Source organism: Sceloporus occidentalis, unplaced genomic scaffold (genome assembly GCF_023333645.1).
Source record: "Sceloporus occidentalis isolate IW3139 unplaced genomic scaffold, rSceOcc1.0.p SCAF_1, whole genome shotgun sequence".
Classification (NCBI taxonomy): Eukaryota; Metazoa; Chordata; class Lepidosauria; order Squamata; family Phrynosomatidae; genus Sceloporus; species Sceloporus occidentalis.
Genome location: NW_028316981.1, coordinates 307,864,760 through 307,888,955, shown reverse-complemented (window position 1 = coordinate 307,888,955; position 24,196 = coordinate 307,864,760). Strand labels below are relative to the sequence as shown.

Sequence of the window (24,196 nt, the reverse complement as noted above, 5' to 3'; positions counted from 1 at the left end):
TTATCATCTATTCGCTTTATTTAAAAGCCTATTTGCTTTGTCTTCCCCTTCCGCCCCTCTCCTTTCAAAATGGGACTTTTATTCATGAGATTTTCTTCTTTTTTTGGAAGGAAGGAAGGAAGGAAAGTGGCTTCTGTTTAGAACAAAGGTATACCCAAGCTAGATTGATTTTTTGTTTTTTAAAAACTGGGTTCTAAATTGTGTTAGCCGCTATCGTAGACGGTTTTCTTTAGGATCTCATTTCCAGCAGTAGCCTTCCACCCTACTTGCATCTCTTTCTCCTTTCCCCCTCCTTGCCTCTCTCAGGCTTGCTCTCTCTGTCTCATTTGACAGGCAAATTTGCAGACATAGCCTCGGGATAACAACCTCGTTTGACAGTCAATTAACCGTGAATAGTCAAAGCCAAGACAGTTTGCATTACATAAATGGAAAATTAGATTCCCTTTTCTCTCTCTCTCCCAAGAAACAAAACCCGCTTTTCCTTGTAACCCACCCTGGCAATAGACAACTTAGTATCAAAACTTCTAATCACGTCTTTGCCTCCCCCTCCCAAACCCCTTGGAGACATTTAGCAATCAGTAAAAGGTGGTTCCATTTAATTTGTATAATGTAATTTTTGTCAATGTATTATACATTTTGTGTAGAGATCATTATCACGGAGATAATATAAATGTTGCCATAGATCTCATAAAACACCTTTAATGTCTCTCTGACAGATATTAAAAGCAATAAGCTGTGATCCTTTTTAATGGAAGGTTTCAAAGAGAACATTTCAATTATTGTCATTTTATGTTTCCTTTCCCCCACACCAGCCTGCTCCATTGTGTAACCTGATATATTTCTGAAATTTCCTCCTGAAATATGCCCAGCAATTAATAATCTTATTGCTATTAATGCTTCCCTGCTCCTCCCCATTTGCATTTTCCTTTAGTTATAATATCTATGGCGTCTTAATTTATCCCCCCCTCCCCTTTTTCTACAAAATATTCAGTCATTTGATTAGAGAATTGTAAGGCGGCAATCCTGCATGCACCAATTTGGGAACAAGGTCCATTGAACCCAGTGGGGATTCCTTCTGTGTAAACATGCATTGGATTGGGTTGCAGAAATATCTATTGATCTCTTCCCCAGCCCCATGTCTGAGCCTACCAGCTATATTTCTCCAGAAGTCTCCTGCCGGGTGTTCGGATTCCGTGATGAAAAAACTGTGCTCCTTGTTTTTATCTGGAAACAAAAGGACGGAACAAAAAAATTGAAATCTTGCAATACATCTGAAATCTCTCTCACACACACATAGCACCAGTGGAGGCGAGAAGACAAAATTCAGCATGCAAAGATACAAACGTACAAAGAGAAAAATGTGTACCAACACCGTACGGCTTAAGCGTCAGGCCTAAATCTCAATTATTAGCACAAACCAGAAGGAATTGGAATCAATGGGAACTTTGCCAAGTCAACATTTACTTAAAGTCAATTGATTCAATGTTTGGCTTTTACACATTAAGATAATATATAAAGAGACAGCTGTGTTATGTCTTTTTTTAACAAAACAAACCAAGAGATAAAGGAATCCAGCAGCACTTTTAAGACTAACTGGTAAGAAGACATTTCTAACAAGCTTTTGCAGACACAGTCAACTTCATCGATTAATTACACAACTAAAAAACTTGTGGAATCATAAGGCTCACACATTTATTATTACATAAAGCTTACCCAGACTACAGCCCACATCATCAGATACGAATATACTGCAGTTTAAAAATCGATATCATAGATCTGCTAGACATGGATTCTTTATCCATGTTTATCAGTAAATATTGATATGATATGGAGTCAGCCATTCACATTCATGGATTCTTTATCCACAGATTCAAACATCCAAGGCTTGAAAATATTCAAAAAATATAAAATCCAAAAAACAAACCTGGATTTTGTCATATAAGGGGCACCATTTTACTATGCCATTGTACATGATGGGACATGAGCATTCACATAAGTTTGCTATTCATGGAGGCTCCTGAAACTAAACCCCAGCAGATACCAAGGGCCCACTGTAATTACATTATTAAATACAATAATTGTATTATATACAAGCCTAGTTCCTTGGGATGTCACAAGGCTTTCCATGAGAGATCATGATTTTTTTAAAAAAATTGAACTATAGATAAAATATTTTTTTTATGCAGTGGTTTACCAAAACACACAAATTATTTTAAAAAGGATACTTCCAGGATAAAACAAAAACATTCAAGAAAGGCTGGTCTATAGTGAAACTAGCCAGGATCCTCCATTGTGTAGGCACAGTGTAAATCTACACTCATGTACATAAGTGGTGGTTGTGTTACACCACCTTTCTACTGAATACCAACATGGAGCAACCAACTGTGTATCTGCCAATGTGCCAGTTGTTTTCACAATCCCAGTGACTCAAGCCACACTGAAGGTGCTGATGAACAGTTACACACTGCCCAGGCATGCAAAACTGCATGCAGAATAGTTGTATGTGCAAAATGCTGCTTATGCTGCTTATGCAACTGAAAGCTGAATACAACCATTACACCATGCCCCCCGAATGCACAGCTGCATGTGTAAGGCAACTTGTGTTTGTATAATACAGGTACTTACATCTTCCTATATAATTAGATAATATTATTGAAAGCAAATACAATAGGTATAATATAGAAACTGATGTGTACCTATATAATTTCCAGAGGGATGTCTCTGTTAAGTGTATTAAATAATAATATATATTTAAAATTCCCATTTAATTTTTTCCCCAGGAGTGGTGTCGGGATGAGAACATCTTGGGGCTTGAAAAACAGCTCTGAGTGTCACATGCAGCTTGTACATTACCCACATACTAGACTGATCTATTATAGTCTAATATTAGTCTGAGCTATTATATTCTAGGAGGTGTATGAATGTCTGTATTTCTCCCGCTCCCAACCATACATGCATGTTGTATGCTTAAGGGTTGGAGGTTTCGCAGTCACATTCAGCAGCAGCAGCGGTTCCGATAGCAACATTGAAGGACAAATCCAATCTCCACCCACAATTAGCATTAGTCAATTTCAGCCACGTTCTTAGTTGAAAGAGAGATTGAGCAAGAAAAAGAGATGCCTTCGTGTCTTGCCTGAGAAATTGTTTTCCTTCAGGGATACGACAACTTGGTTCCCTTCCTTGCTTTTCTGGATCTGCCAGAATGAAAACAAATGAACAGACATGAATTAAAACAACAAAACCCTACTTCAGTCGATGAGCCATTAACAGGAAAGAGAGGGCAGGCAGGGGGGGATAAAATAGAACAGAAGCAGGAAAAGAACAGGTATAAAGGTGATGCAAGGGGGTCCCTAGGCTTTAATTGGGGGAGGCCTTCCTATCTCTTTCAGGGTCGCATTTAGGATGCCAGTGTAAGAGCTAGACCTTAATCTTTTCTTTACCGAGGACCGCCTTTAAATATATTTTGTTGCCACAGCCCTTCCCCAACATTTAACTCAAAATTTAAAACCAATAATAATAATAATAATAATAATAATAGAACACTGAACCATTAACAATTGTGTGTATGTGTTGAGTGCCTTTAACTTATGGCAAATCTAAGACACAGGGCTTTCTTGGTATGTTTCTTCAGAGGGGGGTTGCCATTGCCATCCTCTGAGCCTGAGAGAATGTGACTTGCCCAAGTTCAACCAATAGATTTTTGTGGCCCAGCCAGAATTCAATGGAATTTGAACCCTGGTGTCCAACATTCAAACTACTATGCCATGCTGGCTCTTACACCATTGATTAAATCATCCCTCAAAAGTGCCAGGGGTGTGTGAAGATTTTTCTCCTTTTTCTCACCAGTTTGTGGCTTGAATGGCAATGCACAGGCCCAGGCAGGCAGAGAGCCAGACTTTGCTTTGGCTCCTTTCATATGGCCAAGGAGGAGGTGGGCTTAAGCCTTCACAGACCCCCTGTGAGGGCACTGCAGCCTCCTGGGGGTCTGTGAACCACAGGTTAAGAATCACTGGTTTTTTAGACCAAAGAGACTCATGATTTTAAAATGCCAACCCCACCACCTCCATTGGCTACTCCATGGTGAGCTGTTCAAGCCGTGTCTCCTAAGCTGGAAGTCCCTATAACTTCATTGGGACAGGCTTCCAAGTAAATGTTTGTGAACTTGGGGAACTAATACTGCAACACAGTGACCTGCCTTTGCCAGATTTGTACCCTGATGTCAGTGGGAGAGCATTCCTTTGAATGTGTGGATCAAATAGCAATAGCATGTACATTTCTATACCACTTCAGAGTGAACTCTCTACAATGTGTAAGTCAATTGCCCTCGACAAGCTGGGTACTCATTTTACCAACCTACGAAAGGATGGAAGGCTGAGTCAACCTGGAGCCCTCTGGGATTGAAATCACAATGTTGTGGTTGCAGTACTGGTATTTAGTCACTGTGCCACCAGGGCTCCCTATGACCTTAGGACTGGCTGAATTGTGCTCTTTGTTTACTCTGGAGGAAATCCCAGTTTGTGTGGGAACAGACCACCTTTCCATTTTAGAAGACAATGACCACTGGTTTAGATTTTTTTCTTTCTCAGAGGGCTGGTTTGTGGGGAAGGGAACCTTAGATCCTTGAATGTTGTTAGACCTTAAGCCCCACTGGCCCCTACCAGTGTTGCCAATGATCAGGGATGATCGGAGATGGCCTTCAACCACCTCTGTAGGGTCATAGATTGAGTTGGGAGAACTCATGGCCAACCAATCCTGGGCTATTTCAATGGATACCTCCAAGCACTGAGATACCTGCTGCAGGGGCAGTGTACACCTGAACAATATGTGCTACAAAACACAGGAAGCTGCCTTGCTTTCATGTCCTGTTTGGGCCCTTTGGGTAGCATCTACCAAGTCTGGCTCAAAGGTTTGTCAACTTGGAGACAAACATCTAAAAGCTATTGTAGATCCTGACTGAAGCAGAGCTCTTGAATCGATGCAACTTATCTATTCACCAGCTGATATGTCTTCCCTATTTTGTACTAATCAAGAGAAGTCAGGCTGAGGGACTGGATCCAGACTTAGCCCTACTTAGAGCAGACCCACTGAAATCAAGACTCCACCTCAATATTGTTAAGACTTGACAAATAAAAAGGCTGTGTGTGTGTGTGTGTGTGTGTGTGTGAAATCTCCCAAAAACTGAGGAGGGATGAGATTCCAAACTCTTGCTCTCACTTGTTGAACACTCTTTGGAATCGATTCTTTTCAAAAGAGCCTCTTTTAAACTAGCATCTGGAAAAATCAGGGGTTTTGCGTTTGCCTCGCTTTATCGCGACAGGAATCGATCCTTTTGCAACAGGAACTGGTTTCAAATGGGAATGAGGGTCATTTACACCGATCAGCAACTCGATTTTTTCATAGTGGGAACTTGCCTCAAGAGGAACTTCCTGATAGTAAGAGCTGTTCAACAGTGGAAGACACTCCATTGGAGAGTGGTGGAGTCTCCTTCTTTGCAGGTTTTTTAAAGCAGAGGCTGGATGGCCATCTGTTAGCGGTGCTTTGATTGTGAGTTCCTGCATGGCAGGGGGTTGGACTGGATGGCCCTTGAGATCTCTTCCAATTCTATGATTCCAAGCCTAGATGTGTGTGTATATGTGTGTGTGTTGAATAGTTACCTCTTTGTAAGGGGGCTCCTCTGCAGATGGATGCTCCCTGGGGCTCCCTCCGTCTTGGGGGGCAGGAGGAGGAGGAGGAGGAGGAGGAGGAAGAGGCCGCAATCGGAGTAGCTGGGGATCTGGGCCCTCCTCCACTTTCCCCTCCTCAGAGCCCATCTTGGAGGGCTTTTCCCGGACAGGGAGTCCTTTGTCCACTGGGTATCGGCTGGAAGCCCTGACGGGGTCTACCAAAACCTCGGCTTCTCTTCCCTCTTCCTCTTCTTCGTCCTCCATCATCATCATCATCTCCTCCTCTTCCTCTTCCAACTCCTCTTCCTCCTCGGGTGCCTTGTGGTGCCCCTCAACGTCCACCTCGGGTTCCTCTTCTTCTCCTTCCTCCTCCTCCTCCTCGTCCTCTTCTCCACTGCTCTCCTCGCTCGGGTAGCTACAAGTGGTGCCCGCTGGCGATAAGAGGCGGTGCCCCGACGGCTCAGGCGGCAGGAGCAGGAGAGGCGGTGGTGGGGCTGGAGGCTGAGGGGGCGAAGAAGAGGAGGAGTGGGGATGGTGGTGGTGGTGGTGGTGGTGGTGAAGCTTGGCCAAGCTCTCTGAGTCCTCCTTACCCCCGACAGGGCGGAAAGCGCTGGAGTGGTGGTAAGAGGAAGAAGAGCCGCTTTTGGATCGGGGTTGCCCTTCAAGGAGTGGGGTCTGGGGGGCTGTGGGGGCTCCCTCCACCTCAGGAGAGTGAGCCCCTTCCCCACTGTCAAAGCCCCCACTCCCTGAGGTTGCTCCATTGCTGGCTGCCGTCGGAGGGGTTCCTAACCCAGCCGCATTCCCTTCACTATTGGGCTCCCCCAAGTCGAGGAAGGTTTGCCTCAGCAAACCGGGGCTCTCCCCACTTAAAGGGGGCTGAGGAGGAGGAGGAGGAGGAGGGGGCTGGAGGTATGTCGGCAAACCGGGCAGCCCCCCAGGGGTCCTTGGGGGCCAGAACATGCAGAAAGGTGGGTAGAAAGCCGCTGCAGCAGCTGCTGCAGCTGTGGCTGCCTCTTTGCGCCCCGTGGGCCAGAAAAGGCCCGAGAGGCTAGCTCCTGTGGCCCCCGCTGTTGTTGTCGTCGAGGCAACACTTCCCACGCCTTTGGGCCCTGCAGTGGCAGAGTTGGGAGCCCCAACCAAGCCCTCGATGTCCTCCTTCTTGTGGCAGAGGCTGAAGGCGGCAGCGGCGGGGAAGCTGTAAGGGTGAGGGAAGAGGCCCCCACAGGCAGGGAATTTCTGCAAGACCCCTCCAAAGGCAGCCCCCCCTTTGCTGGGGACCGGGATGACCGGGTAGTTTCGGGGTCCTTTGCCACTACTGTGGGCTACTGCTGCGGCAGCAGCAGCGGCAGCAGCTGCGACGGCTTCTTGGAGGTCTTCGTCGTCATCGAGGAAACGTCCCCTTTTGGGCAAGTGGAGCTCAGGTGGTGGTGGCGGCGGGGGTGGTGGGGCCCCTAAGAGGTGAGGGCTGAGGAGGCCTCCCCCGACGCCCACCACTGCCTTGAGAGGGTGGCAATGGGGCTGCACCCCTGGGCCACCTCCGCTGCCTCCGCCTCCACCTCCAGCCCTGACGGCTGGGTTAGGGACCCCGTGGTGACCTCCTGAGGTCGTTGGAAGGGCCCTCTTGCGGCTGCCCCCATTGAACATGGCCTTGACATCCTCCCAGGCGAAGACCAGCTCATCTGGGGGGCTCTTGTCCGTCAGCTTGAGGTGACGGCGCCAAGAGTTGAAGTTGGCGGCGTCCGGCTGGGTGTACTTGGCCTCCGGGGTGCGGTGCGAGTGGAAGATGAACTTGTTGGGTGAGAAGTACATGCTGCAGTAGCTGCATTTGATGCACTTGGCCCGGGAGCTGTTGTACCTGTTGAGGGGGAAAAGGATTATGGTTAGTTGTGGTTAAGCAAGTTTTGCAGCAGCACCAACAGCAACAAGCGTGGACTCCACAGGTATTGGGTAAAAATCTAATGGAGCTGAGCTTCTGGCAAATAAACAGGATACATTGGTAGAGAAAAGAAACTTGCTTTATTGCTACCTGTAGGTTATAAAGTTAAAGTTAAAGGTAGTCCCTTGACATGAGTGTCTAGTCATAACTGACTGTAGGGGCAGTGCTCATCTCCATTTCTAAGTCAAAGAGCCAGTATGGTCCAAAGACGACTCTGGTGGTCTTGTGGCCAGAGTGGCTGCACCGAACACTGTTACCTTCCCACTGAAATGGTACCTGTTTATCTACTTATGTTTGCATGCTTTCGAACTGCTAGGTTGGCAGAAGCTGGGACTAGTGATGGGGACTCACCCCATCACGCAGCACCCAGGCCTCGAACTGCCAACCTTCCGATTTTCTGATCATCAGAATTGGCATCTTAACCATTAAGCCACTACACAATCATGTACTCCACAGGTATTTGGTAAAAATTCACTGGCAAATAAACAGGATATACTGCTAGGGAAAAGGAAACTTGTTTTATTGCTACATCTAGGCTGTATAGATCATGAAAAGCTATGGAATGCACTCAAACATAGGGGTGCCACTATATCAGATAGTCCTGATGAGGTATCTGTACCAAGGACTAGAGGACACTGTGAGAACAGAATTCGGGGAAACAGAGTGGTTCCTAATAGGCAAAGGGAAAGAGAGGAAGACCACAAACCAGATGGATAGACTTGATTAGGGGGTTTATGGGTAAGGGCTTGCTGGATCTGGGCAGGGCAATGGAGGAGAGGGATTCTTGGACATGTCTCATCCACAAGGTCGCCATGAGTTGGAACAGACTCAAGGGCAGCTAACAATAACAACAAGAGAAAACTATACTTGATAGAAGAGTGCCTAGAGCTGACTCTCCTGTGTGTAAGTAAGAAGAAAAAACATCTTTAGTAGCATAACCTGGTTTCTGCGTTCATTCTTGGTGAGAGCAGAGAGAGGAAGAGGGACAGAGAACAAAGGGCAATACACTTTATTGAACCCTAGAAAAGGGAGGGGTATGGGAAGTGACCTCTTCCCAAGCAACACTGATGAAATGACCATAGAGATATACACCAATGTTCCTGCTAGAAGACGCCCCTCCCTTCTCCAGGAAAAAAAAACATAGATCTACAAAGAAGCATTGATGCTAATACTCCAACAGTACCGGGCTGGGATGAAGCTGCCCCGACAGCCCCAAGCGCACTCATGAGATACGTCGAAGGCAAAGTTGTCTGGCAACTTGGGAGGACGGTTCTCGCCCAGGAAGGACTTGCAGAGCCGCTCTGCTTCACGTTTGGTGATCATCCCGCAACGCCTTGACGAGATGGGCATGGCCCCCGCCCGACGCAAGATCTCTAGCTGGACCGGGGTGCATTGGACACAAGTGATGCCCAGTGCCACCCGACGGTTGTGGATCTCGTTGTAGCTGAAGGTCTTCAGGAGGGTGTTGGAGATCTGGGCCAAGCAGAGCCGTTCCTGGCCATCAATCACCAGTGAGACGATGGGGATGCCGTAGAGGATGACCTGGCCCACCTGGTTGGGCTTCATGGTGGGCCCCGGATTGCAGGAAGAGGAAACTCGAGGGGGTGGAGGTGGGGGTGGTGGAGGTGCTTGATTCAGTGGTTCTGTAGCCGGGAAGGCACTGGACGGGGCGGCCAGGAGGAGGTCGGGGGGGGCGGGCAAAGGGCTACTGGCCATTGTCCTCCTGGGGCCCCTTGAGGCTCCTGGGTGAGCTGGAGAGGCAAAGACAAAGAACCATAAGACTTGGCCCTATTAGTCTGGAAAATCAGTATGCAAAGCAGTCTCGAATAACCTTAGTAGCTTCATTTATATACCGCTTCATGTTGCACTAAGCAGTCTCTCAGCATAGCTTTTTGTGGATTTTTTGAGCTATGAGGCGGTGTTCTGGAAGAATTTATTCCTGATGTTTCACCTGCATCTGTGGCTAGCCTCTAAGAAATGTCAGGAATACATTCTTCCAGAACACGGCCACATAGCCCGGAAAACCCCACAAAAACCCATGGATACCAGCCATGTAAGCCTTCAAAGTCTCTAAGCCATTTACAACTATAAACTAGAATTGCCCCCAACAAACTGGGTACTCATTTTAGTGACTTCACAAGGATGCCAGGCTGAGTCTACCCTGAGCCCCTGGCTGGAACTGAACTCACAATGTGAATGAGTGGCTGCAGTACTGGCATTTAACCAATGCGCCATCAGGGTGACCAGGCATCCTCCTTTTCCAGGATATGTCCTACCAATTATTTTATTTATTTATTTATTTATTTATTTATTTATTTATTTATTTATTTATTTATTTATTTATTTCCCACCCTTTCCCCAAAACCTGGACTCAGAGCAGCATACAAGATTAAAAACAGTGCAATTAATGACATAGAAAACTGTTACATTAAAACAGAATTACCTCTCAGCCTTCTATGTCCAAGAAGTATTCCATAATGTTTTGAGCAGGACTAACTGAAGAATTTCTATTATTTGTATTAGTGTTTTTTAAAACCTTTTATTTAGTCATAGAATAATAGATTTTGCTGTGCCTTGTCCTCCTTTGCAGTGAGGACATCTGGTCACCCTGATCTTGCAGTACCTTTGAATCATAGAATAACAGAACCCTAGAGTTGGAAGAGACCCCACCAAGGGCCATCCAGTCCAACCCCCTGCCATGCAGGAACACAGAATCAAAGCACCCCTGACAGATGGCCATCCAGCCTCTGTTTGAAAACCTCCAAAGAAGGAGACTCTACCACTCTCCAAGGGAATGTGTTCCACTTTTGAAGAGCTCTTACTGTCAATTGTAATGTTGAGGGGGAATCTCTTTTCCTGTAGCTTGCATCCATTGTTCCATGTCCCATTCTCTGCAGCAGCAGAAAACAAGCTTGCTTGCTCCATCTTCAGTATGACATCCCTTCAAGTACTTAAACAGGGCCATCTTATCACCTTTTAACCTTCTCTTCTCCAGCCTAAACATACCTAACTCCTTAACTCTCTCCTCATGGTTTCCAGACCCTCCACCATTCTGGTCTCCCTCCTTTGGACATGATCCAGTTTCACAACATCCTTTTTGAACTGTGGTGCTCAGAACTGGACACTGGATTCCAGGTGAGACCTGACTAAGGTAGTCTGAGACTAACTGAAAGAGAGAAGTTGGGAACATGACCTTTTGTAGGCTCCAGCCTACTTTTCCTGCATCTGAAGCAGTATAGGCTCAAGTCTAGGAAAGCTCATGCTCTTTTAAAGATATAGCCATGTTAGTCTGTAGAATCAGACTGCAGATGAGGAAGTAGACTGAAGTCTACGAAATCTCATGCTGCCAAAATGTTTATTTCAGTTAGTCTCAAAGGTGCTGTGAGATCACATTGCATAAAGAAAAGAGAGATCATGAGACACATAAATGTGGGTACATGTGTAAAACAACACTATTTAACACAGCTCTATGCATGGTTACTGATAAGTGTCCAATTCAAATTGATACAAATAAAAGCACATGCTTCTGAAAACATGCAAAAAGTTAAGAGTTGAAATATAATTAAATTACCTATAGAGCTAGGAACAATTTAAAACATATTCATTAAAAAAAAGCAAGAAATAACAAACTGTACAATACATAAAAAAAAGCTTTTTTCTTTATAAACAGTCGGTTCCTAAATTAAAAACTCCTCCTCTGTCTATGGAAGTACAACAAGGAGGGAACAAGTCTAATCTAGCCTCCCTAGTGCAGGAACCAACAAAAAGGCCTTGCTTCCCATTTCCCCACTCAAAGTGCCTGTGAGGTTGATGGGACCAAGAGGAAGGATTGCTCCGAATATCTCCAACACTGGGCAGCCTCGTGTAGGAAAACACATTTCTCCACATCTCCCTTTGGTAAACAAACATCATGTGCACCCTTCAAGCTTTCTCATTTCATTGGAAATTAGACTGGGATCTTCATTTTAAAATTAACTTGGGGACCAGGAAAGATAAAGGAGAGATAATACAGTGCAACATGGGCAATAAATGCACACTAAGAAAGTAACTGGATTTTTTTTTAAAAAAATAGTACAGGTACTATTTTTAAAAAGTACTATAAATAATACAGTAATACTGAATAATTCTTTCCCCCAAACTGTGACCACATGAACTGAGAACCTGATATCCCCCACTGGTTAAGAATTACTTAAGGGGCAGAGAGGGGTGAGATCAGGCTGTTGAACTACTGTCACCAAAATCTAGTGTTACAGAGAACTGCTGGATTGTCGTTAATCAGACATATACAGTGGTCACAGGAGAAGAGGTAATAATAATGCACACCAGGATATGTGAACTTGTACAGGTAGAGGTAACAATGCTCCTCCTCTGCTATTAAACCTGTGTCTGGGCTTGGACCACATCACACAATCATAGAATCAAAGAGTTGGAAGAGACCGCAAGGGCCATCCAGTCCAACCCCATTCTGCCATGCAGGAAATCCAGATCAAAGCATCGCCGACAGATGGCCATCCAGCCTCCGTTTGAAGACCTCCAAGGAGGGAGACTCCACTACACTCCGAGGAAGGAGTGTGTTCCACTGTCGAACAGCCCTTACTGTCAGGAAGTTCCTCCTAATGTTGAGGTGGAATCTCTTTTCCTGGAGCTTGCATCCATTGTTCCGGGTCCTAGTCTCTGGAGCAGCAGAAAACAAGCTTGCTCCCTCCTCAATATGACATCCCTTCAAGTATTTAAACAGGGCTATCATATCACCTCTTAACCTTCTTTTCTCCAGGCTAAACATACCCAGCTCCCTAAGGCGTTCCTCATAGGGCAAGGTTTCCAGACCCTTCACCATTTTAGTCACCCTCCTTTGGACACGCTCCAGTTTCTCAATGTCCTTTTTGAATTGTGGCGCCCAGAACTGGACACAATATTCCAGGTGGGGCCAGACCAGAGCAGAATACAGTGGCACTATTACTTCCCTTGATCTAGACACTATACTTCTATTGATGCAGCCTAAAATTGCATTGGCCTTGTTAGCTGCTGCATCGCACTGTTGACTCATGTTCAACTTGTGGTCTACTTGGACTCCTAGATCCCTTTCACATGTTGTCTCCTTAAGCCAGGTGTCCCCCATCCTATATCTGTGCATTTCATTTTTTCGCCCTAAGTGCAGTACCTTACATTTCTCCCTGTTGAAGTTCATTTTGTTAGCTGTGGCCCAGCTTTCTAGTCTATTCAGGTCATTTTGAATTTTGATCCTGTCCTCTGGAGTATTAGCTATTCCTCCTAATTTGGTGTCATCTGCAAATTTGATAAGTATGTCCCCAATTTTTTCCTCCAAGTCATTGATAAAGATGTTGAACAGAACTGGGCCCAGGACAGAGCCCTGTGGGACCCCACTGGCCACTTCTCTCCAGGATGAAAAGGTGCCATTGTTGAGCACCCTTTGGGTTCGGCCAGTTAACCAATTACAAATTCACCTAACAGTTGCTTTGTCTAGCCCACATTTTACAAGCTTGTTTGCAAGAATGTCATGGGGAACCCTGTCAAAGGCCTTACTGAAATCAAGATATACTACATCCACAGCATTCCCTTCATCTACCAAGCTAGTAATTTTATCAAAGAAAGAGATCAGATTTGTCTGGCATGATTTGTTTCTCTGAAACCCATGTTGACTTTTTGTGATTATGGAATTGCTTTCTAGATGTTCACAGACTCTCTGTTTAATTATCTGCTCTAGAATCTTTCCTGGTATAGATGTCAGACTAACTGGCCGATAATTGTTTGGATCCTCTTTTTTCCCCTATTTGAAGATGGGGACAACGTTTGCCCTCCTCCAGTCTGCTGGGACTTCTCCTGTTCTCCAGGAGTTGTCAAAGATTATTGCCAATGGCTCCGATATTACATTTGCCAGTTCTTTTAATACCCCTGGATGGAGTTCATCTGGCCCTGGAGACTTAAATTCATTTAGATTAACAAGGAATTCCTGTACTATCTCTTTACTTATTTTGTTCTGAAATTCCCCTATTTTGTCCTCTGCTCCTTTATCCTCAGGTTGAGTTCCCTTTGCCTTTTCTGAGAAGACTGAGGCAAAGAAAGTGTTGAGTAATTCTGCCTTTTCTCTGTCTTCTGTTAGCATTTTGCCATCTTCTCCACGCAGTGGTCCTACCGTTTCCTTCTTCTTCCTTTTGCTGCGGACATATCCATAAAAGCCCTTTTTGTTGTTCTTAACCTCTCTAGCAAGCCTGAGTTCATTCTGTGCTTTAGCTTTTCTGACCTTATCTCTATACTTGCTAGCTATTTGTTTGAATTACTCTTTGGCGATTTCCCCATTTTTCCATTTCTTATACATGTTCCATTTAAAATTTAGCTGAGCTGAAAGTTCCTTGGTCATCCATCCTGGGTTCTTGCGACACCTCCCATTTTTCTTTCTCACTGGAACTGTTTTAATTTGTGCCTTCAGTATCTCCCTTTTGAGAAACTCCCATCCATCTTGAACTCCCTTCTCTTTTAGTATTCCTGACCATGGGATCACCCCCAGTATTTCTCTAAGTTTACTGAAATCCGCTCTCCTAAAGTCTAGAATGCGTGTTTGACTATGCCTGGCTTCTCCTCAAACTTCTGGTTTTAACTCAGATTTAGCTCTTGACCGCTCTGTAAAGCTTTTCAGGGAGAAGGATTCAAGCTACTTTTCTGTGTGCCAGGAATTGTTTGGGACAGAAGAAGTGGGACAGCCAGGCTCAGATTTGATGGTGACTAGGGACTTCCATGCCAGTGGGGTGTATCCACTCTGCATTTAATGGAGCTATCCAAGGTGTTGAAGCCCCCCCCCCCAAATAAATTCAGCACCTTGCATAGCACCTTTCAGGTTCAAATTAAAGCCAGAATGGATTCACCACCATACTGACATCATGTCTTTAACAGGTTTTATTTTATTTTTTTGATAGTTTAATTACATTTTAAACCTTTGTATGTTGGCAGTTTCTAGCTATGTTTGTTTTAATTGGTGTAAGCAGCTTTGCATCCCAAACTGAAAATAAGAATAAGAATAATAGCTACAAGTAATCACTGAAGATTTGCGACTGTACTGGGTCATGGAATGGCTCCAGGAGCATCATATACCATATGTAGAGATGCGCTCCTATCTTCCATTCCTGGTGGCTTTGACCTTCTTTGATGTCAGTTATCACAAGTAGCAATGTTATATATTGAACAAACTGATGGGTGCTTCTTCCAGTCTAGCTCTCAAGCAAGCACCATGAGACTTCAACTTATGTATACATGCCAGCGGTGTCACTTGGTACTGCCCTACATAATTAAATAGAGCAGTTAGTATATATTAATAAGGAACACCATGTGTGTCTTGCTCTAGAATTAATGGACTGAATGCTTAAACTCAGCACTCTTTTGGATGTCTCCTGAGTGAACTTTGTCTACAAAGACTCAGTTTTACTTAGATCATAATCTAGGCAGGTGTTGTTGCAGAGCTATATCTCTCAGAATCTCCCAGCCAACATGTAGTTTTAAAAAGTAACTTCTGGTGGTGATCACAACGTGATCTGTCCTCTAACTGCGTACTGTCTAGGGCAAAGACCTTTGCACTTTTAAGTTAAGTCGGAAAAACAAAGATGATTTTGGTGAAATTCTGCTTGGACTACATTCCTTGGCCAGGGATGTTCAGATGATGTTTTATTCTCCAAACAGTGGTCAAGATTGTGAAAGTGTACCATGTTGCTTATATATAGGGTTGCTTCACAAGATATCAGGCAATACTAAGAGCCTTACAGCAACTGAGCATACGTGGGCATTCCATGCAAAATTCACAGTGAGATGCCAGACATTTCATTGCAGACTTCTGCCATAAAAATGAGAGAGTTCTCCAGGGTGCTGAAATGTGGTCCGAAATGGGTTCAGCACCATGGTAATCTCCTCCAGAGCTAGCCAGAGCCTTCAATGGATTCACCAGTCCACTGACATGGGAGTCGCCAGCCACCACTACCCTTGGCTCTTCATAAGTTTGGAATGATGCTCCCACACTCTCTATCATTCACCATGCTGAGTGGGGCTGATGGGATTTATTGGCCAAAGCAACTGGAGGACCAAAGGTTTTCTATCCCTTCATTAGGTGGAAGGAAATAACTACCCCAGATGCTGGGAAGGGGATAGCAATGACAGTCCAGCAGCCAATTTCCTTGAATCTTTCCTCCCTCTCACATTTTCCTACCTTAGAGGACATGCCTGTGTGCATCACATACCCTGTCTTGCACCTACTAATCTTACTGCTTTGATTGAGAGTTCCTGCATGGCAGGGGGTTGGACTGGATGTCCCTTGTGGTTTCTTCCAACTCTATGATTCTATGATTCTTGAATGTTGGGGAGAATGGCACTTGCCAGCATTAAAATAAGATTTAACTATTTCTCCTGCAAGCATTTGCACCATTTTGTCTTTAATCAGCAAAAGGCTTTGGGCTGGCCTTGGCTGTCAGTGGTGGATATATATATATATGTGTGTGTGTGTGTGGTCATATTTTCAGGACCAACAACAGAAACTAAAAGCCACCTGACATACACCAGGTTGGTGGGCTGCAACTCCCATAATTCCACACCATTTCCTGAGGGTGCATCAACTTGGATCCAAATGCAAAACAGTCCCTCATGGACACTGACACACAGACTTAAGGCTCTCAGGAGATCTGGAGGCTGTAATGCAAAAAGTAACATTGCCAAGATGTAACATAGGAGTTAGGATCAGGGTACCTACTAAGCACATACTCAACCCAAGGAAGAGTTTTTGGAAGATTTAGTGAGTTCACAGTTTTTTCACCCCCAAATTCATGTCTTTAGGTATTTTCTCCCTCTCAAGCTTTCTTCTTTTCATCAATCTAAAAGATGGGAGCCAGTGAGAATCAGAAGTCCTTGATGAGCAGAGGCTGGATGGACATCTGTCGGGGATGCTTTGATTGGGATTTCCTGCATGGCAGGGGGTTGGACTGGATGGCCCTTGTGGTCTCTTCCAATTCTATGATTCTGTGATTCTGTGATCTACTGCAGATCACACAGAGTTCTGTCATTAGGCCTGTTTTCTGCCCACTCCATTTGCATGATAGAGAAACAACTCTTAAACACAGATTTCTTTTCCTTGTTGTTGTGTGTCTTCAAGTCCCTTCCATCTTATGGCAACTCTAAGGTGAACCAATAATAGGGTTTTCTTGGCATGTTTCTTCGGAACGGATTTGCCATTGTCATCCTCTGAGGCTGAGAGAATGTGACTTGCCCAAGGCCATCCAGTGAGTTTCTATGGCTGAGCCAGGAGTCGAAACCTGGTCTCCAGAGTCATAGTCCAATGGCCAGACCACTACACCACGGTGGCTCCCTTTCTTTTCCTAACAAGGAGAAATAGGAAAAGACCTTAATTATGTGTGAATAGCTAAGTGAGCAACAATGTAAGGCAATGAGCTGTGAATCGGGAAGCCATGTGTTCAAATCTAACCTATAACGCAAGGTAGAGCACCAGATCAGGCTCAGTAACTATAATTTCTACAATACTGGCACATTAACACAAGCCTACCTTGCAGGGTTGTTGTGAGGGGAAATGATTTAAAATCTATGTGGTGCTTTTAACTAGAAAGGAAAATGGTTTAAACATTAGCATAGGTCCAAAACACACTGCAGAAATAATCCAGTTTGAGACCACTTTAACTCCCCAAGCTCAATGCTAGGGAATTCTGGAAACTAGTTTTGTGAGGCATTTAGCCTTCTCTGTCAGAGAGCTCTGGGGCCACAATAAACTACTGTACTCAGGATTCCCTAGCACTGAGCCAGGGCAGTTAAAGTGGTCTCAAACTGGATTATTTCTGCAGTGTGTTTTGGACCATAGTTGTTGTTCTTTGCTTTCAAGTTGTTTTTGAGTTATGCAGACCTTAAGGAAATCCAATCACAGGGTGTGTGAGGTGTTTTTTTTTGTTTTTTGTTTTGGCAAGGTTTAGTCAGAGGAGGTTTGCCATTGCCTTCCTCTGAGGCTGAGAGATACTTTGCAATGCAGACTAAAATCTGGATCTGAATAGTACTGTTTTCTTGTTTCCGTTATTAATCTCTAGTAATTCTTTATATCCTCTCATTTACAACCTTCAGGGCTGTGGCCTGGACCAACCAACATAGACCTTCTCCTCTCATCTAATTTTCCAGAAAACTTAAAAACATGATATACAGGTACATCACTTTTATAATGTTTCCATGATCCAATAATGGGATTATGCAATGCTGTATTTTCTTCTCGCTTCTGAGTGGCACATAATTATTTTTTAATCGCAGAAGTATCAAAACAACCCGAATCACATTCCCTTGAAAGGCAAGGGTAATAACTTGGAATACAAGCTGCCAAACAGGATCTATGAACTTTCACCAAAGTTTCAAGCAGCAGCTCTATCTTTAAAAGTATAGAGTGCATCTACACTGCAGAAATGATGACTTTTGACACCACTTTGTGTGCTGTAGTCCCCTATAGAATCCTGGGATTTGTAGTTATACAAGGTTTTAACCTTCTCTGGCAAAGAGTGCTATTGCCTCACAAAACTACAAATCTCAGGGTTCTGTAAGATGGAGCCGTGGCAGTTAAAGTGGGGTCAAACAGCGTTATTTCTACAGTGCAGATGAACTCATAGACAACTGTAAAGCAGGTACTTCTGGAATCTGAACCCTGGGGAGATAGGAAATTGCCTTACATTGAGGTTAAAACGTTTGTCCATGTGGGCCAATATAGTAACTCTGACAGGCAGTAGAAGCTGTTCAGGGTTTCAGGTAGAATTCTTTCTTTCCTTGCCCTCCTAGGAGATCCCTCGTATTGTTTCGTGGTCTCCTACCTGACAAATCATCAGGCCCAGCCCTGCTTAAACTGACATTAGACAAAATTAGATATGGTCATTGTGGTGAATTCTCTGCTGTTCTTTACTCCAAATACACTGGGCCCTTGGTATTGGCTGGGTTTGGTTCCAGGATTTCACCGTGGATACCAGCATGGATGCTCAAGTCCCATTAAATACAATGGCATCATAAAATGGTGCCCCTTATATAAAATGACAAAATTAAGGTTTGCTTTTTGGAATGTATATATTTTAAAAATAATTTCAAACCATGGATATGGAGGGCTGACTCTGTCTGCAAAGGTCTAGATCCAATTAAGCCTCTTATTCCTAAACTGTAAGCCAGCATGGTGTAGTGGTTTGAGCACTGGACTATGACTTGGGGAGACCAGGGTTCGAATCCCAGCTCCACCTATGTAAACCCACTGGGTGACATTGGGCAAATCACATTCTCTCAGCCTCAGAGGATGACAATGGCAAACCACCCCTTAAGAAACCTGCCAAGAAAACCCTGTGATAGGTTCACCTTAGGGCAGTGGTTCTCAACCTTCCTAATGCCGTGACCCTTTAATACAGTTCCACATGTTGTGGTGACCCCCAACGATAAAATTAGCACTGTCTCAGTTCCTAAGACCATTGGAAATATGTGTTGTCTGATGGTCTTAGGCGACCCCTGTGAAAGGGTCATTCAACCCCCAAAGGGGTCGCAACCCACAGGTTGGGAACCACTGCCTTAGGGTCAGAAATGACTTGAAGGCACACAACAACAACAACTCCTAAACTTCATACAGGACTTAACATTATGTTGCCATTGCCTGGTATTTAATCAGCAGAAGCATTGATAATCATATGATTGGGAAATTCTTCCCAACCAAGCATTCTTTTTAATCCCCTTTACTATTGGAGCAATGAAGCTTTAGACAGTAAAGTTCCCTGGATGCCTCTACCCTATACATGCTGTCTCTAAAACTTTCCCCATTTGCTCCATCACCTATTGTAGGGAGGTATCTAAGCTGTATCAAGATTTTCCCTACTTGGGCTCAACCATAAGCGCAGAGACTGCAGTCAAGAAACCAGAACAAGACTTGGAAGGTAAGCAAAGTAGAAGCTAAACAAGATCCCAAAGTATCAAGTTATATCATTAAATGCTAAAATGAGGATTGTTTGTGCCGTTGTTATTTCCCATTTCTATGTATGGTTGTGAAAGCTGGACAATTGAAGAAAGGTGATGAAGGGAAAAATCAACTCAATTGAAATGTGATGCTGGAGAAGAGTGCTTAGGATACCTCCAATAAATGGGTCCTAGAGCAAACCAGGCAAAAACTCTCCCTGGAAGCAAAGATGATGAAACTGAGGTTGACGTACTTTGGCTATACTGGGAGAAGAAAGGACTCACTACAAAATGACTATAATGCTTGCTAAAATTGAGGGTAACAGGAAAAGAAGAACACTGCCCAGATGGATAGATTCAATTAGAGAAGCCACTGCTATGAATCTACAAGAGCTGAGCAAGGTGGTTAAAGATCCTTTAGCAGGATTCACAAGTGGAAGCGTTGTATCTCTTGGGTCTCTCTGAGACTAATTTTTAACAAAGTAACACAGTAGGCAGTATGAAAGTTTCATAGTTTAAAACTTTACTAATTACAGTTTATCCTCTCTATCCATTGCTTCTCCACCAATGGATTCAATCATCCACAGCTTGAAAATGTTTTGTTTAAAAAAAAAAATCCAAAAAGCAAACCTTGATTTTGCCATTTTATATAATGGTCACCATTTTACTACCCCATTGTACATAATGGAACTTGGGCATCCAAGGAGGAGCCCTAGTGGCACAGTGGTTAAATGCCTGTACTGCAACCACTCACTCAAAACCATAACGTTGCGAGTTCAATACCAGGGAAAGGGTTCAAGCTCGATTCAGGCTTGCATCTTTCTGAGGTCGCTAAAATGAGTCCCCAGACAGTAGGGGGCAATTAGCGTACACTTTGTAAACCACTTAGGGAGTGATTAAGTGCACTGACAAGAGATATAGAAATGTATTTGCTATTGCTATTGCTATTGAAGATTGGGTGGCGTGGAGGTCTCCTATTCATAGGGTCACCATGTTGACTTGAAAGCTAACAACAAATCTAAGCAAATCTAAAACCCTGTGATAAGGTTGCCTTAGGGTCACCATAAGTCAGAAAATACAACAACAAAAATAATCACCACCACCATCATTAATATTATAAGTAGGAATACTAATATCCCGCTCTTTCCCCAGAACTGATACCCAGAACTGATATTGTGAGCAGCTCACAATATTAAAAGAACAATACAATTAAAAACATAGAAAAGTGGTACATTAAATCACTCAAGAGGGTGAGTTAAAATGTGCTTGTAGTTAGAAAGGGTTGAGGCACTGCATGTAGGTATGTTTGGATGTACCTTTGAATATACAATGGGCCCTTGGTATCTGCTGGGGTTTCGTTTCAGAACCCCCGGTGGATGCCAGAATTTGTGGATGCCCAAGTTCCATTATGTACAGTGGGGCAGTAAAATGGTGACCATTATATAAAATGGCAAAATCAAGATTTGCTTTTTGGATTTTTAAAAAAAAATCAAGCCGTGGATGGTTGAATCCATGAATGGAGAATCCGTGGACATGGAGAACAAACTGTAATTAGGAAAGTTTTAAACTATGAAACTTTCATACTGCCTGCTGCCTTACGTTGTTAAAACTAGTCTCAGAGAGACCCAAGAGATCCAGAGCTTCCACTTGTGAATCCTGCTAAAGGAGGCTATATCTTAATTGAACCAGTTTTCATCTTTCCCAGAAAAAGAGCTGACACCCAGGGAATCTACTTATAATCCTACACATACTAGGAAACATATGAGAGCTACTGGTGAGATGCTTCTAAAATAATAATAATGATGATAATGATGATGATGATGATGATGATGATGATGATGATGATGATGATAATAATAATAATAATAATAATAATAATATAGGAGCCTGTTTGGATTCTGCAAATCCAAAGCACTTTGTGTTGTTGTTGTGTGCCTTCAAATCACTTCTGACTTATGGCAACCCTGAAGCAAACCTATCACAAGGTTTTCTGGGGCTGAGTGTGACATGTCAAAGGTCACCCTGTGGGTTTCCATGGCCAAGTGGAGATTTGAACCCTGATTCCTAGAGTCATAGTCCAATGTTCAAAACACTACTGTATACTGAAATTAATATTGCCAGGTTTTCAAAATAATAAGAGACAGCTAAAATTCATCGTGTGCAGAGTTGAAAATTAGGAAATAGATATTAACAAATCTGTTTTCTACCAAAACACCAAGTGAAGGTATTGATTTCAGTTAACCTAATCATGTATTTCTCTGTAAAAATAATATATTGTCTAGATTCATAAATTACACGATACACACATTTCTGTCTTTATGAAGTGCCTGCATTTCAAAATACAGAATTTTCATCATTTTTCTCAGTCTATATAAAAGGGAAAATTTTCCAATCCTAAAATAAATAATAAAATCACAGCCCTGGAAGAGGCTGTATGGGCCTTCAGATCCAACCCCCTGCTCTGTGCATCTCCAGCTAGAGCTGTCCAGCCTCTTTTTGAAGAACTCCAAAGAAGGAGACCCCCCCCACCATTTCTCTAAGCAATTGGTTCAATTGCCAAGACATTTTCACTGTCAAAGGCATGAACAGAGCTCTGCTCTGGTGACACCACAAATTAAAATTTCCAGAACCCCCTAGCATGGAGCCATGGCAGTTAAAGTGGGATCAAACCCGATTATCCCTGTAGTGTGGATGCACCATCTCTTTCCTGCCCAGGCAGCAGCCCCACCAGACCCAGGAGCAGCAGAGGTGCCCAGGCTGGTGGACAGAGACAGCTGGGAGTGTGTCTTGGGACAGATGGGAGCAATCATCCCACTGGTGTTCACCCCCTTTGAGGTGTCATCCTGTGCATTTTCTACCCCTTGCACCCTCTTAATGATGCCTCTGAGAGGAGATCTTCTTTTTGAGTCTGATCCCAGCATGCTGGCTGGATGTGTGTGTATGGGATGAGACCTGTAGTACTATCTGGAGGGCAGGAGGTTGGGAATGTCTGTCTTAAGGGACTGCAGCATGCATTTGCAATGTGCTTCAAGAATGCACTCTTTCTGGGAACAATCACCAATGCTGTTCTGAACTGTTTCATTTTCCAATTGGTTATGTCAGCCTCTTTGAGCCCAAAGAAAGTCTGTGGAGGGTGGGGGAAGCTTTTTAAATATATACAACTAACAGAAAATGAAGCACATCAGTGTACATATGGCACAGATTATTGGATCATGTTAATTTAGCATCTCAGTGGAGATGCCTGTCTCCTTAACCATGGATATAGGCAGAAATGCTATTGGTGTGACTGTTCCTTGCCTGATAGTGCAAAAATAAAGAAATGGCTATGCATTGAATTTCTGTCATACAGCCATTGGGAAACAAAGAACCAGTCCTAGGAAACACAGCAGCAGCCCTCTTATTCAGTGCTGGAAATGCATATTTTGTAGAGGGAAAGTTTTCTTTTTCTTTCTCCTTCCAGTTAGGTAATTCCAGAAAAAGAGTCACATTCTCAGAGATACTTGACCTCATTCCTAAATGCCTCCACTCAGGACTTGTCTGCATGGGCTGAAAGAAATGTCCCTGCTCCTTTTTGGAATTCACTTGTGCAAATGATGCATGTGGCTGAAATGGCAGAAAAATGGCCCCAAATCGGAGCATAACATTGGCGCAAAATGAATCCCATATTGCTCTGGTTCAATTTGGAAAGAGCAAACTAATGAATTGGCATGCAGACTGGTGGCAGTGTGGAAATGGGAGGCAGGATTGCTGGCCATAATATATTTTTAACCCACCTGCAAATCAATTGAACAAGTGTACAAGTGGTCAGTGGCACCACTGATCTATCACACACATCATGAAACAAAATTATGACAATATACATCATAGTATCAAAAATAAAATAGTTTTAATAAAAACATTAGCAAACTGGTTTGTTCAACAGGGGGCCGGGGGAAGAAAGGGGATATGTACAGGGAGGTATTAACATAGCATGCATACCCTGTGCTCTATTTTAGGGTCCCCATATTTCATATCTCATATCTGGAGGTAGCATGTTTTTGAGAGATTGATGACCTTTCAGAAAAACTAGGTCAGGTTCCCAGGACAAAAAGAGTGTGACCCAAGGCATGTGCACATCCAGGTAAGAAGACAATCAAATCTAAATATGAGCATTAAGTTCTCTTTTCTTCCCCCATGTCATCCGCATGTCCTCTTGCATCTTGAGACAAAGGATGTCCTTGCACCCAAAGCACCTATCCAAACTTCTCTATCCATCCATCCTGGAGCTATACTGATCCAATCACTGTTTTTGTCATAGTAAAATTAAAACCATCAACCAGTTTGGAATCACTCTGTCAATTCCTGGGAAAGGACATCCAGCCTTTGTTACCTGACAAGGTAGCCCATTGCTTGGGGCTAGAATTCAGGTATAAATATTGGTTCGAGAACCTAGCCTCTGTATGCACACCACTCTGTGTATGTTCTGTGTCCCCCGCAAACCTCCCAGTCTGGGCCACTCCAGCTTTCTATGGTCTGCTCATCAGACAGTTAAATGTCACTCCATTGCAAACCCTTCAATCTCTGCTATTCCATTTCTATATTACCATTTTGATTAGCTCTGAATACTGTGTCTGCATGAATCGATATTGTGCATTTGATTTTT

At 43.7% G+C, this 24,196-nt stretch overlaps 1 protein-coding gene across 1 annotated transcript in view; it reads right to left on the bottom strand.

The window, feature by feature from the left end:
- Nucleotides 1–24,196, bottom strand: part of SKOR2 (SKI family transcriptional corepressor 2) — a 99,201-nt gene that overhangs the window by 37,386 nt on the left and 37,619 nt on the right. The window contains exons 2-5 of the mRNA XM_089513523.1: nucleotides 8,783–9,350; nucleotides 5,655–7,518; nucleotides 3,134–3,194; nucleotides 1,150–1,224 (exon numbers count right to left, since the gene is read on the bottom strand). Of these exons, the coding sequence (XP_089369649.1) occupies nucleotides 1,150–1,224; nucleotides 3,134–3,194; nucleotides 5,655–7,518; nucleotides 8,783–9,315 (2,533 nt within the window). The 5' untranslated portion in view covers nucleotides 9,316–9,350. The remainder of the gene's footprint in view (nucleotides 1–1,149; nucleotides 1,225–3,133; nucleotides 3,195–5,654; nucleotides 7,519–8,782; nucleotides 9,351–24,196) is intronic.